The 14,202-nt window shown below is 59.7% G+C and overlaps 1 protein-coding gene across 1 annotated transcript in view; it reads right to left on the bottom strand.

Annotated features, from left to right (window-relative positions):
* The window catches only part of SRRM4 (serine/arginine repetitive matrix 4), a 356,297-nt gene that overhangs the window by 3,410 nt on the left and 338,685 nt on the right, over window positions 1-14,202 (bottom strand). Inside the window, exons 11-14 of the mRNA XM_081113461.1 lie at window positions 10,420-10,721; window positions 6,523-6,708; window positions 4,364-4,474; window positions 1,388-1,528 (exon numbers count right to left, since the gene is read on the bottom strand). Of these exons, the coding sequence (XP_080969587.1) occupies window positions 1,388-1,528; window positions 4,364-4,474; window positions 6,523-6,708; window positions 10,420-10,721 (740 nt within the window). The remainder of the gene's footprint in view (window positions 1-1,387; window positions 1,529-4,363; window positions 4,475-6,522; window positions 6,709-10,419; window positions 10,722-14,202) is intronic.

The raw sequence follows: 14,202 nt of genomic DNA on the forward strand, positions 1-14,202 counted from the left end.
ATGTGCCCTCCGCAACTTGGTTAGGGTGTAGATACGGATGGGCCTATCTCAGCCTGGACTCTGAGCCTGTGGGTCATCCCCAGAGAAAGGCCCAGGCCCATGGCTTTGGCCTGACCTCACTCTCTTCCCAGCCCCGCCTCCTGGTCCCAACTCTGGCCACACCCAATCCTCATGCTGGCCCCAGCCCTCCAGCCAGTAGGGTCGGCTGGGGTGCTGACTTGGCCCTGAGGTTCTGAAGGCAAACAGTTTCGGTGGTTGGGAGTTTGGGGGCGGGGTGGTCCCTGAGCGCCCACAATTCTGTAATCCGGCCCCAGGGAGGCCTGGAGAGAGCCTGAGGCTGGAGCTGGTGGTGAGGGAGTGGGAGTGAGGGTGAAGGTCGCCCCGGCCTCCCGCCTCTCACCCGGTGACCCTCCCCTCTCACCCGGTGATCCTCCCCTCTCACCCGGTGATCCTCCCCTCTCACCCGGTGACCCTCCCCTCTCACCCGGTGACCCTCCCCTCCCACCCGGTGACCCTCCCCTCCCACCCGGTGACCCTCCCCTCCCACCCGGTGACCCTCCCCTCTCACCCGGTGATCCTCCCCTCTCACCCGGTGACCCTCCCCTCCCACCCGGTGACCCTCCCCTCCCACCCGGTGACCCTCCCCTCTCACCCGGTGATCCTCCCCTCTCACCCGGTGATCCTCCCCTCTCACCCGGTGATCCTCCCCTCCCACCCGGTGACCCTCCCCTCTCACCCGGTGACCCTCCCCTCTCACCCGGTGACCTTCCCCTCCCACCCGGTGACCTTCCCCTCCCACCCGGTGACCTTCCCCTCTCACCCGGTGACCCTCCCCTCTCACCCGGTGACCCTCCCCTCTCACCCGGTGATCCTCCCCTCTCACCCGGTGATCCTCCCCTCCCACCCGGTGACCCTCCCCTCTCACCCGGTGACCCTCCCCTCCCACCCGGTGACCCTCCCCTCTCACCCGGTGATCCTCCCCTCTCACCCGGTGATCCTCCCCTCCCACCCGGTGACCCTCCCCTCTCACCCGGTGACCCTCCCCTCTCACCCGGTGACCCTCCCCTCTCACCCGGTGACCTTCCCCTCCCACCCGGTGACCTTCCCCTCTCACCCGGTGACCCTCCCCTCTCACCCGGTGACACTCCCCTCTCACCCGGTGACCCTCCCCTCTCACCCGGTGATCCTCCCCTCTCACCCGGTGATCCTCCCCTCTCACCCGGTGACCCTCCCCTCCCACCCGGTGACCCTCCCCTCTCACCCGGTGACCCTCCCCTCTCACCTGGTGACCCTCCCCTCTCACCTGGTGATCCTCCCCTCTCACCTGGTGACCCTCCCCTCTCACCTGGTGACCCTCCCCTCTCACCTGGTGATCCTCCCCTCTCACCTGGTGATCCTCCGCGCCTCCAGGTGGCTCGGGGAGTCTCTTCGGCGCTTCCGCATGGGCGAGTAGGACCTCCGTCTCCTGCGCTCTCGTTCCCGCTCCCGCTGCTGCGAGTTCTTCTCATTGTACTTGGGGTCCCGTTCCCTGAAGTAGTGCGAGGGGATTACTGGGGATCTGGGGCTGCCTGGCTTACTGTGCGAGGGGCTGGGAAAGGGGCACTCACTTCCTGTACACATGCCCTCCCACTGGGGCGGGGTCTGCTCAGGCCCCAGAGGACAGGAGGGAAGATGGCCGGGCTGTGGAGTCTGTGCGGGTGAGCGCAATGGGCGGGGTGAGCACGGTGGGCGGGGTGAGCACTGACGGCAGGGTAAGCACGGTGGGCAGGGTGAACATGGTGGGCAGGGTGAGCGCGGTGGGCGGGGTGAGCGCGGTGGGCGGGGTGAGCACGGTGGGCGGGGTGAGCGCGGTGGGCGGGGTGAGCGCGGTGGGCGGGGTGAGGTGAGCATTGTGAGCGGGGTGAGCACGGTGGGTGGGGTGAGCACGGTGGGCGGGGTGAGCACGGTGGGCGGGGTGAGCACGGTGGGAAGGGTGAGGTGAGCATTGTGAGCAGGGTGAGCACTGTGAGCAGGGTGAGCACTGTGGGTAGGGTGAGCACGGTGGGCGGGGTGAGCACGGTGGGCGGGGTGAGTGCGGTGGGCGGGGTGAGCGCGGTGGGCGGGGTGAGGTGAGCATTGTGAGCGGGGTGAGCACGGTGGGTGGGGTGAGCACGGTGGGCAGGGTGAGCACGGTGGGCGGGGTGAGGTGAGCATTGTGAGCGGGGTGAGCACGGTGGGTGGGGTGAGCACGGTGGGCGGGGTGAGCGCAGTGGGCGGGGTGAGCATGGTGGGCGGGGTGAGCGCGGTGGGCGGGGTGAGCACGGTGGGCGGGGTGAGCGCGGTGGGCGGGGTGAGCACGGTGGGCGGGGTGATCACGGTGGGCAGGGTGAGCGCGGTGGGCGGGGTGAGCGCGGTGGGCGGGGTGAGCGCGGTGGGCAGGGTGAGCGCGGTGGGCGGGGTGAGCACGGTGGGCGGGGTGAGCACGGTGGGCGGGGTGAGCACGGTGGGCGGGGTGAGCGCAGTGGGCGGGGTGAGCACGGTGGGCGGGGTGAGCACGGTGGGCAGGGTGAGCACAGTGGGCAGGGTGAGCACGGTAGGGCGGGGTGAGGTGAGCATTGTGAGCAGGGTGAGCACTGTGGGTAGGGTGAGCACGGTGGGCGGGGTGAGGCAGTGGGCGGGATGAGGTGAGCACTGTGTGCGGGGTGAGCACGGTGGGCGTAGTGAGCACGGTGGGCAGGGTGAGCACGGTGGGTGGGGTGAGCACAGTGGGCAGGGTGAGCACGGTGGGCGGGGTGAGCACGGTGGGCGGGGTGAGCACCGTGGGCGGGGTGAGCACAGTGGGCGGGGTGAGGTGAGCACTGTGGGCAGGGTGAGCACGGTAGGGCGGGGTGAGGTGAGCATTGTGAGCAGGGTGAGCACGGTGGGCAGGGTGGGCGGGGTGAGATGAGCACTGTGGGTAGGGTGAGCACGGTGGGCGGGGTGAGGTGAGCACTGTGGGCAGGGTGAGCACGGTGGGTAGGGTGAGCACGGTAGGGCGGGGTGAGGTGAGCACTGTGAGCAGGGTGAGCACGGTGGGCGGGGTGATCACAGTGGGTGGGGTGAGCACAGTGGGCAGGGTGAGCACGGTGGGCGGGGTGAGCACGGTGGGCGGGGTGAGCACGGTGGGTGGGGTGAGGTGAGCATTGTGAGCATGGTGAGCACCGTGGGCAGGGTGAGCACCGTGGGCAGGGTGAGCACCATGGGCGGGGTGAGGTGAGCATTGTGAGCAGGGTGAGCACTGTGGGTAGGGTGAGCACCGTGGGCATGGTGAGCACGGTGGGCGGGGTGAGCGTGTTGGGCGGGGTGAGGTGTGGGTAGGGTGAGCACCTTGGGTGGGGTGAGCACGGTGGGTGGGGTGAGCAAGGTGGCGGGGTGAGCACGGTGGGCGGGGTGAGCACAGTGGCGGGGTGAGCACGGTGGGTGGGGTGAGCAAGGTGGGTAGGGTGAACATGGTGGGCGGGGTGAGCACGGTGGCGGGGTGAGCACGGTGAGCTGGGTGAGCACGGTGGGCGGGGTGAGCACGGTGGGCTGGCTGAGCACGGTGGGCGGGGTGAGTGCCGTGGGCGGGGTGAGCGCGGTGGGCTGGGTGAGGTGAGCACGGTGGGCGGGGTGAGGACGGTGGGCGGGGTGAGCTCCGTGGGCAGGGTGAGCACGGTTGGCAGGGTGAGCACAGTGGGCGGGGTGAGCACAGTGGGCGGGGTGAGCACGGTGGGCAGGGTGAGCACGGTGGGTAGGGTGAGCATGGTGGGCAGGGTGAGCACGGTGGGCGGGGTGAGCACGGAGGGTGGGGTGAGCACGGTGGGCAGGGTGAGCACGGTGGGCAGGGTGAGGTGAGCATTGTGAACAGGGTGAGCACGGTGGGCGGGGTGAGCACGGTGGGCAGGGTGAGCACGGTGGGCGGGGTGAGCATCGTGGGCGGGGTGAGCATCGTGGGCAGGGTGAGCACCACAGGCAATGTGTCAGCCTTTGAGGGTGGGCATTACAGGGGTGCAGGTGCTGCAGGGGTGAGGATGTGAAGGTTACCCAGGCCCTGATGAGTAAGAATTGGGGGCTCAATACAGGGATGAGGGGCTGTTTGGGGGTGTGAACGGTGGAGGTGTGAATTCTGGGGTGTCGCCGTGGGGGCCTTTGGGGTGGGGGTACATTAGGGCACAAGGATGTATCTGGGGTCCCAGCTGCCTCTTGGGATGACAAAGGGAACTACAGTTCCATCACCATCCTTTTCCTAGTCTGGCTAGTTCGACCTAGGGGAGTAGGGGCGGGGCTTGGGGACATTCTGGTGTGAGCCTGGGAGGCGGGGCCTACTCAGAGGGGCGGGGCCAGTACAAGGGGGTGGGGCCGGTACCTGCTGGGGCTGTAGCGGGAGTAGCTGGGGCTGCGGCGGGATCCAGAGCTTCTGCTGGGCGGGCTCCTTGGGCCAGACTTGGAGGAGTAGCTGGGAGAGCGCGAGTAGGACCTGGAGGAGAGGAGGCCGCGCCTGAGAAGCCTGCCGGCCGCCAGGGCTGCTGGATGGCCAGCTGGGCGCAGGCCTTCTGTTTCTGGAGGCCAGGCCGAGGCAGCAGGCCCTCCGTGGCTAAGTGCCCTCCCTGTCACGTGGTTAATAATGTGGGCATCTTCCTCTTACCGAGCTCTTCCTATCCTGGCCACTTATTAGCCACGTGGCCTTAGGTAGGTGATGCCTCTGTGCTGTTTTCTCATCTCTGAAATGGGGTAATGCCAGTACTTACCCCGTAGAACTGTAATTAAATGGGTAAATTAGGGTAAATCACTTAGCATACTAACAGAGCCAGCAGTGGGAAATATTAGCCATGATGTGTCTATCCTATATAATAAAAGGCTAATATGCAAATCGACCGAACAGTGAAATGACCAGTCGCTATGACACGCATTGACCACCAGGGGACAGACACTCACTGCAGGAGCTGCCCCTGGTGGTCAGTGTGCTCCCACAGGGGGAGTGCTGCACAGCCAGAAGCCCTGAGCTGGGCTCATGGCTGGTGAGCTCAGTGGCAGTGGCGGGGGCTTCTCCTGCCTCCGCAGCAGTGCTAAGGATGTCTGACTGACGGTTTAGACATCCGTCAGTCGGACATCTCCTGAGGGCTCCCAGATTGTGAGAGAGCACAGGCCGGGCTGAAGGACCTCCAGCCCCCCCCAAGTGCACGAATTTTGTGCACCAGGCCTCCAGTATTATCATATCAATGCATTTTACTCTGTGCCAGACATTGAACTAATATTAGCTTTGGGTGCATTATCTCATTTAATCCTCAGCACATTCTAGGGTTGGGTCCTGGGACCAGTCCTGTTGTGTATGAGGAAACAGAGGCACAGGGAGGGGATATAATTTGCTCAAGGACATCTGTTGGGAATTCCCGTTTGAAGAGGGGAGCTGGACTGCGTGAAGCCCCAGGATGACTAGGTGGACTTCCAGCCCTGAGGGTTCGTGTCTGTGCATTCTGCTGCATCCTTATTCCACACGGAGAAAAAGAAACAATTACTAGTCGCTACTGTAACTCAGTGGTAGAATGCAAACAATGGACACTCCCTCACCTTCCTGTAGCCACCCCCCTTGAAATGTGCCTTTGCAGCTCCGCCCACTCAGAGGAGCACCCCTTGCGTCTGATTGGTCGTTGTGACTTCTGTGGCTAACAGAATGGCAGAAGGGATATCGCGTCCATCCCAAGCCAGGACCTCAGAGGCCTCGCACACTTCCGCGCTCCCTCTCTCTCTGAACCTGGCCATCGCAGTGTGGAGCAGCCCAGACAAGTGAGCTGGAAGGTGAGAGACCACCCGGAGCCAAGCAGCCAGCCCCAGCTCATGGAAGACACATCCATGAGCCCAAGAGAGATTAGAAGAACCACTCGGCTGAGCCCAGCCCAGATCGCTGATCCACAGCACCAGAAAGTAAATACTTGTTTAAGGATGCTAAGTTTGGGGGTAATTTTTTTTTTAATTTTAAAAAATATATCTTTTTATTGATTTCAGAGAGAAAGGGAGAAGGAGAGAGAGAGAGAGAATCATTCATTGACTGCCTTCTCCATGTCCCCCACTGGGGATTAAGCCCACAACCCGGGCATGTGTCCTAGCTGGGAATCAAACTTTGACCTCCTGGCTCATAGGTCAATACTCAACCACTGAGCCATGACAGCCGGTGGGGTGGGGGTAGGGGGGGGTTATTTTATTTTATTTTTTTGCAGAAGCTAATTGACACACATCAGCTCCTCATCATGCCAATAGTAACAATAATAACTAATATTTATAATGTTCCAAGTTTTGCTCTAAGTGCCTTGTAGTTCTTGGAACAATCCTTCAGGGTATTATTATTTTCATTCTGCACATGAGGAAACTGAGGCCCAGAGAGCTGAACGGAGGCCCGAGGCCGGCAGCTCGTACCGGATAATGGCATTCAACTCACGTCTGCCCACGGGCCCCAGGACGGCTCTGTCCCTGGTACCTCATCAGCTCCCTCGGGAGGAAATGCTGCAGAGCCAGGTCAGGCGCACTCACCTTTTCCCAGAGGAGGCGGACCGGCTCCGGGTATACCTGGGGGAGGCCCTGGGGCTGGGGGACCGGGAGGAGTGGCTGGAGGACCGGGTGCTGGCATGGGAGGAGCTGCGGGCGCACCCTCTTCTGGGGGAGCTCTGGGCCGTGGGCGGGACGGCACTGGACTTCTTCACCGGTGACTGCGGTCCCCTGTGGGAGGGAGAGCATCGTCAGTCCCGCCTGCGTCTGGCCTGTGGGCCCGCGCTGGTACTCGCCTCCCGCCTCTGCCTCAGCTGTGGTGCTCCCCGCACCCCCGCCCTCCTCTTCCCGTCCTGCCTCTGGGAAGTGACCCCAGGCCACTGAGGTTGGAGTAGAGGCAGAGAGGGACACATCCCAAGGGGGCACTTCACAGTATTTTGGGCCACTGGGCAGGGGCACGGTGGTCAATAACAGCACATCACGTGCTGGGAGATCTACTCCCTGCCCAGTCTTGCCCGGCCCTGATTCCATTAGTGGGAAGGCGTGTGGGTGCTGCTGGGTTTCACCACCTCTCCAGGCCGCAGGCTCCCAGAGAGGAGCAGGCCACTGTGACTAACTAGAATAAACACACGTTTCACCGTGTGCTGTTATGGGTGCCTTCTATTTAGGACAAGGGATATGATGTTCTCTCTAAGGTGGCACCATAAGTGTCCTCACGTGAAGCGTGAGTTTACTGAAGTGAGAGTGGTACAGAGGGAGGGTAAAAATCAAGAAGCTGGATTAAGTTTTGGAAACCATAGTGTAGCCGTTCTGCACCTGGGAGAGCTGAGGCCCAAAGGGTATAGAAGCTTGTTCAGAGCCTAGGGCCACGCTGGGCTCAGTCAGGACCTGCTCACTGGCTTGGACCAAGGTCAAGTTCCAACAACAGTAGTAGGTTTCGCGGTTCAGCCTTCAGGCTCAGCTCTCCCCTCTGGACTCTGGGCCTGGGGGACTGTGTGGTCCTCCTGGAATGTCCCTGTCCCCTCCCTTGTGTCCGGCCTTGGAGCATTCCCACCGCCTGGCACCCCCTCTCTCCCCTCTTCACCTGAAAACTCCTCAGGGTTCAGGCTTTAGGCTGACCTCACCTTTTCAGGGAAGCCTTCCTTGACACCCCCTGCATCTGGTTGGGTGCCCTCCAGTGTGTCCCCCCACAGCCCTCATGCCTCCCTCTGCCAACGAGACCTCTTGGTCTCATGGTTGTTTCTTCCTTCTGCAGACATTGAGCGCCTTGGGGACGGGGTTCATGTCTCTCTGGACACTGTCCCAGCCCCTGGGCCGGAGCCTGAGGCCTGGGCCCCAGGCCGTCAACACAGCTGCAGAACAAGCACCTTGAGACGCTCAGTGCCCTGGCCCTTCACAGGCATCATCTCAGTCCGACCAACAGCCTCATGAAGCGGCACCACTGTACCCCAGTTCACAGAGGGCTCCGGGCCTCCCCGACGCCCAAACCCCACCTGTCCAGCTCCGAGCCCACGCCCCAGCCCCCCACCTTCACGGACCAGGGTTCCCCGGACTTAGAGCTGATGCCTCTTGCACTCAGCCATCTGCTCAGAGCTGACGTGACACAAAGAGCCGTGGATTTAAAGATCATTCACATTTCAAAGTGAAAGGCTGGGGCTGAATGATTTAGTGTGACTGCCCACACAGAGCAAATTAAGCAGGTAACTGCTGGACACTTCTAGGTGTTGCTCCAGGTCTGGGGCAGACCTGTGTTTGGATCCGGTGTGGACCCTCATTAACTGCGTTTCCGAATGACTCCGAGCCTCAGCTTCCCCAACCGCTAAAAGGGGTTATCCTGGGACCTATCCCTGAGAGAAGGAAGATGATTCGTGGAAAGCACGTGGCATAGGACCTAGCATGTAGTCAGGGCTCCACGAGTACCAGCTGCCACCATTACGATTGCTGGTGTTTTTATCGCTACTCCCAGTGTTCCTGGCATAACAGCCCTGTGTCAGTAGACACGGGTCCTTGCTCATCTGGGAATGTCACTGCCTGTTCCGGAGACACTGACATTTGCTCTGGCCCAGCCCTGGCTCCCAGCCAAGCTTGGGTGTGAACTGGGGTCAGGGATGTCCTGAGGCGGCAAACCAGAGGCCAGGTCTGTGTGGATGCCAAGCGGTGTGTCCAGGACTGAAGTGACCATGTGCTGGGCACACAGGGTGCTGTCCTTGCAGACGGCTCTGCCGCCGCGGCTTTGTTGTCTTTCCGACCTGGGCCGGTTCCCCCTCCGTAGGCATCCTGGTGGGCCCCGCTCCCGGGAGGTCACCATACTCACAGGAGGTCCCCATATTGATGCTGACACCCGATCGATCAGCCTAGCGCATTACAGCCCAGAGCTCCTGGGCCCCCACGGTCCCCCGCCTCGGCCTCCCGAGTACTGGGACGACGGGCGCGCTCGGCTTGGCTGTCTTCTGAAACCCGGCCACTGTGAACCAGAGCAGACCCACCCCCAGAAGGAAGACCCCACTGTTGTACGGCAGAGTGCAAGCCAGTCCTTCCCACCTCCTGCACCTCTGCAGCTCCCCCATTAACACTCGCTCCCGGGGAGAGGGCCCCGCTTTTGTTTCTCCAGCACCAACCGGTGTCCGGCCTGTGGGAGGTGCCTGGAGCTGAGGGAGGAGACCCTGCATGAGGGTGTGGAGTGAGTGGGCAGCAAACTGCAGCAGCTGCTCCCGTGGTGCTCTCCTCGGTGATGAAACAGCATTACAGCTGTCTCCTGCGTGGCTGCACGCAAGTGTTTTCCACAGAAAACTGCATCCAGCAGGTGTGTGAAATGGGCAAGAGGCATGTGAAGTTTTATATCTATAATTTTCCACAAGTGCAGCCTACCCCACGGTCAACATTCCCTGCAGAATGGTACATTTGTTATAAATAATAAACCTGACCCAAGCCCAGGTCACAGGAGGGTCCACTCTTGGTGGTGCCCATTCTATGGGCTTTGACAAGTGTATAATGACACGTATCCACCGTTATAGTCTGTACACCATCGTTTCCCTGCCCTAAGAATCCTCTGTGCTCGGCCTACTCATCCCCCTCCCAGCACAGCCCCCCGCGACCACTGGTCCTTTCACTGTCTCCAGTTTTGCCTTTTCCAGAATGTGATAGTTGGAATCATACAGCATGCAGCCTTTTCAGATTGGCTTCTTCCACTTGGTAGTATGGATTTTAAGGTTCCTCCATGTCGTTTCATGACTTAAAAGCTCATTTCTTGTTGGGTCTGAATAATATTCCATTGTCTGGATGGACCACAGATTATTTCTCCATTTATCTACTAAAGGACATCTTGTTACTTCCAGGTTTTGGAAATTAAGAATAAAGCTGCTATACAAACATTAATTGCAGGTTTTTGTGTGGACATAAATTTTCAGTACATTTGGGTAAATACTGTGGTCTACCTTTGAATGACAGCGACTTATTCTAGACAAGAATTCAGCCTCCCCCGGGCCAGAGTGGTTGGTCCACGGCGGGAAGTGGCCCAAGCTGGCCGAGCAGAGCCGATGAGCACCTGCCCTGTGCTCTGATGAAGTTTGGGGGAAAGGTATTTCCCTGCCAGTGGCTGGCTACACGGATGGAATGTTAGCTGGATGGACATCTGCCAGTGCCTTGGGAGGGCCCGCTCGAGGATGAAGCAACAGAGGGAAGCAGAGCTGAGAGATGTAATGGAAAAGACAGATTCCCAAGCATATATTTTTGAGCCCCTGGATCCAGCTGTACCTGAAGCTGAATATTTCAAAAATCATTTTTAAAAAGTAGGATTTGTTAAAAACTATACCAGTTCACGTTGAGTTTTTTCCTCTTGCAAATAAAAGACTCCTGCGTGGGAGCCCAGTGGGAGGTGCAGGGCAAGGGTGCAACTGCGATGCGGAGCTAAGGCGGCCCCCTCCTCCCGCCCAGGGGACTGACCTTGGCTCTCTGCCCCTGCTGGTGGGGGAGAGATTGTCCGGAGCCGGCCCCTTGCTCTGGGGCGAGGAGGTGGTGAAGGAGTTCCCTGAATCAGAGGTGTTGCCGCTGTGGAGGTCCTGGCCCTGGCCGCGTTCCCCACCGGGACTCTCCTTCTGCCCCCGCGCCCTGCTGGAGCCGATCTGCGTGGAGGGCGGCGAGGAGGTGTCATTGCCTGAGTCGTACTCCTGGGAGCGTCCGCGGGGCGTGGCGAGCGGGCTGGCTGTTTTGGTAAAGAGGTCAGCAGCAGACCCCGAGCCAGTGATCTGAAAGCAAAAACACCCGTTGGAGGCGCTGAGCATCGGCCGCGGCTGCGTCTAGACAACCTAGAAATGTTTACCGTCATGATGCACTGTAACGAGAGGAGAGAGGAAAGAAGAGACGCCAAAAAACAAAAGCACAACTTCCTGAGAGAATACCACAGAAAGGAGATGTTTACCCCCTGCTAGGATAACTGGAAGATTGAGGTTTCATGCAGAGAAAAAGCATGCGATCCAGATTAAACAAAAGAAAAAGGAAATTATACAAAAATTTAATTTCTAATGAATTAACACAAACCAAAGAGGCAACTTAATAGAAAGGGGGGGGGTACACCCTTAATCTAAAACAATAATAAAAGAAAGGAAGGGGGAGGGGAAAGAAATGGGACTGTGGGCCTGAAAAAAAAATTATCTTGGAACTGAAAAAAATAAAAAAGATAAAGCCAAAGTTTTAAACTTCAACCAAATTCTCAATGATTTGGACTATTTTTTCTTTTAAATAAAAAGTTGCCTGAATCGATCCTTAAACAAGTATCACATGGGGAAAAGAAATGAAATAAAGATGAGCTTTTAAAAAGATATATGTAAAGTCAAGGTCACAAAATGACATTTTAGTAGTTTTCAATTAAAGGGGAAAAGAAAGGGGGGGGGGAGTCAAACAGTCTGACTGAAAACAAACAAAAAGCTCTACGGCATCTGTGTGCGTCCTTCCCCCGGAGCAGGAGCTAAGGCTCTCAGTGGCGTCTAATAAATGCTCTCATGTCTTTGCGGATTTCATCCACTTACCAAGCAAGAGCTCCTCCTTTAGTAGGTGGGTAAGGTGTAAGAGAAAGGGAAGAGCGGGCAACGTGAGTCCATCATTAGAGTCGCAAATGACAAGAAAACACACACACCTTTCCGCACACCCTCACACTTGGCCCTGAACTTGAGTTTTGGTTTCTCCGCGTTGTGGACAGGGGAGGCGGCAGAGCTGTTCGCTTCCTCTGTAGGGGCCTCAAGCTGCCAGCGCTACCTCGGTCAGTCCCTTAGTGCCCAAGCGCGGGCCAGGATGAGGCCACACAGGGAGGGTTTGCTTGCAACAAAGGGCTTGGGGAGGGGCTTGGAGATTTGGCTTTGGGGTGACTGGGACAGAAGGAGGAGTGAGGGCTGATGGAGAGCCGCCTGTGGGAAGGCCGCAGTGTGTTTAGGAGCGCAGCGGACGCTTTTCTCTCAGTTCTGGGTGTCTCACGTGGGATGACACCGGGTTTGGTTCTGGTCCCCGCCAACAGTGCAGGCGTTTTAGCTGCGGCAAGAGGAACCCCTGCCTGGGCCTCCTCCAACGATAACCATCCCCATGGGATCAAGGGGGCGCCTCGGGAACGACTCTCCCGGCCCCTGAGACCCCAGGATCCTGTTTAAATGGCCCGAGCCCCCAGGGTCTCTGCGGCTCATCCCTGGATCTACCTGTTCTCGAAGGTGTACACTCCCAGCACCAGAGGGCTCTCTGGATAGGCCTTGGAGGTTCAGGCTGAGGTGTCAGCGTGCAGGTGTGGGAGGCCCGCCCAGGTGCCGCGTGGTGGAGGCGGGGGACAGTGGACGAGAAGGGAGGGCCAGGCCCTGGGCAGGCTTCCCACCCTGCCACGCCCTGCCCGGCCCCCTGAAGGGCCTGAGATCCCGACTTAGATCGGAGATGCTTGTGAGGACAGGCTTGCCAAGGCAGGAACACACACTTCATTGAAGTGCGCTGGCTTGACTTATAGACATGCAGACGTATAGCATGTGGGCTTCCTTTAGACGCTGCCCGGACCCCACACGTACTCTGTGGGCCTCACCATCACAGCCTGCCTGCCCCCACTTTATCTCACGCATTGCGGGCTTTCTCAGGAACATTCCTGCCTTCTCAGCAGTTGGCCTGAGGGTGAGACACAGAAACATGCAACTGGGAGAGTCGCCCTGGTGCCTCCGACAGCTCAGCATGCCAGCTCCGGGCCTGGGGGGCAGGGCTTCCTCGTGGATTCTCCCGGGAGGCTTTGGGCACAGCCGAGGGATGGCCCAGCGTGGCCACGGTCTACCCAGCACGGCGGCTGCTGTCCCTGCTTGGGTCCCGGCTAGCTGTGCCCTGGAGAAGGGACCTCAAGATAAGTTGCTCAGGCGGAGTTTCTAGCTCCGTTTTGTCTTCCTCTTTGCAACGTGGACGTCACATCTCCCTGCCTCCGGGAGTGGGAAGGGGAGGTGTGTTTCCACGCTGGACAGGAGTCAGGAAGCGCCACGCCAGGCAGCTGCACCCGGACCCAGCGCTGGGGCCGAGCGCTCAGCTGGGGCGTGGACCAGGGATGGGCTCCGAGACTCGGCCTCAGAGGTGGTGGGTGTCTGGTGGCCAGGATGTCACCGGTGAACCAGGCAAGCCCTCCTTGGAGGGAACCGGGCTCAAGTTAAGGGGCCGTGAGAACAGCGATTCCCGTGGTCCCTGGCCTGCTCGCTGGGCGCAGCCAGGCTGTGTCTTTCTCTCCCCAGAACCTGGCAGAGCTGGACCCTCCCCTTGTCTGCGCACAAAGCCCTGGCTGCTCATTTCACATGATTGGCCCTGGTGCATTGTGGGTCCCCACCGGCAGAGATCTGGCAGGTCGGAGGCCCCTTAGGGCTGGAGGCGGGAGAAGGGGACCTTTTCTTCTCCACCCCACACCCTGCGCTCACGGGGACACTTTCGGGGCGTCTCTACCTGACCACAGCCAATATCCACACGGAACTTGCGAGTTTAGAACCAAGAATTCTACATGGCATCGTGCCTCCCATCGTCACCGGAAAACAGAGAGAACGGTGCTACTGACATGACCCCACGGGGTTGACATGACCCCCCACCTGGTGCCTAAAAATACAACCCCTGCGGCCTGTTTACGAGTCCCGCTGCTCGGGATGAATCTTATTCTGTGACACGCGTGACCGCGACCTTTACAGCCGCCCTCTGGCTGCGGTGCCCCAGGTCGGGATTCACAACCGGCCTGGTCAGTGGGGGGAGGGGGTTTCACTCCACGGCCCAGGGCACAGCAGTGTCATGTCACATCCCTGGCAGGTTCCGAACATACAATCCTTCTCACTCTATTTGACCTGCTTGGGTTGGATGGGAGTATTTACCTGGGGTGGGTGGGGGGAGGGAGGTCGTGCATCCCTGCCTCTTTCCGCTGAAATCTATTTGGTTCTGTCTTTACACGTCTTGATGGCTCGTCGATATTTCCAGGGGACAGGACGTTTTAATAAATTCATTAGAGATGTCTGGTTAGTTTAATGGCCTCGCAGCGCCAGACTCTACCTTTTCCAGAGCTTGCCATTCACCCACACAAAGAGGAGACACAACTGAAGGGAGCCAGAGACAGAATGTGTGTGTGTGTGGGGGGGGGAGGGCGGGGGGGGGGTGGCAGCTATGAGGACGCACATGAGACCAAGTCTCGACGCCGTCCCTGGCCTCTGCCCTCCCATCTCGGGGTCTCCTTCCGAGCCAGGCGCCCACTCC

The sequence above is a fragment of the Myotis nattereri genome, assembly GCF_964212035.1.
Source record: "Myotis nattereri genome assembly, chromosome: 19".
In the NCBI taxonomy this organism is placed as follows: Eukaryota; Metazoa; Chordata; class Mammalia; order Chiroptera; family Vespertilionidae; genus Myotis; species Myotis nattereri.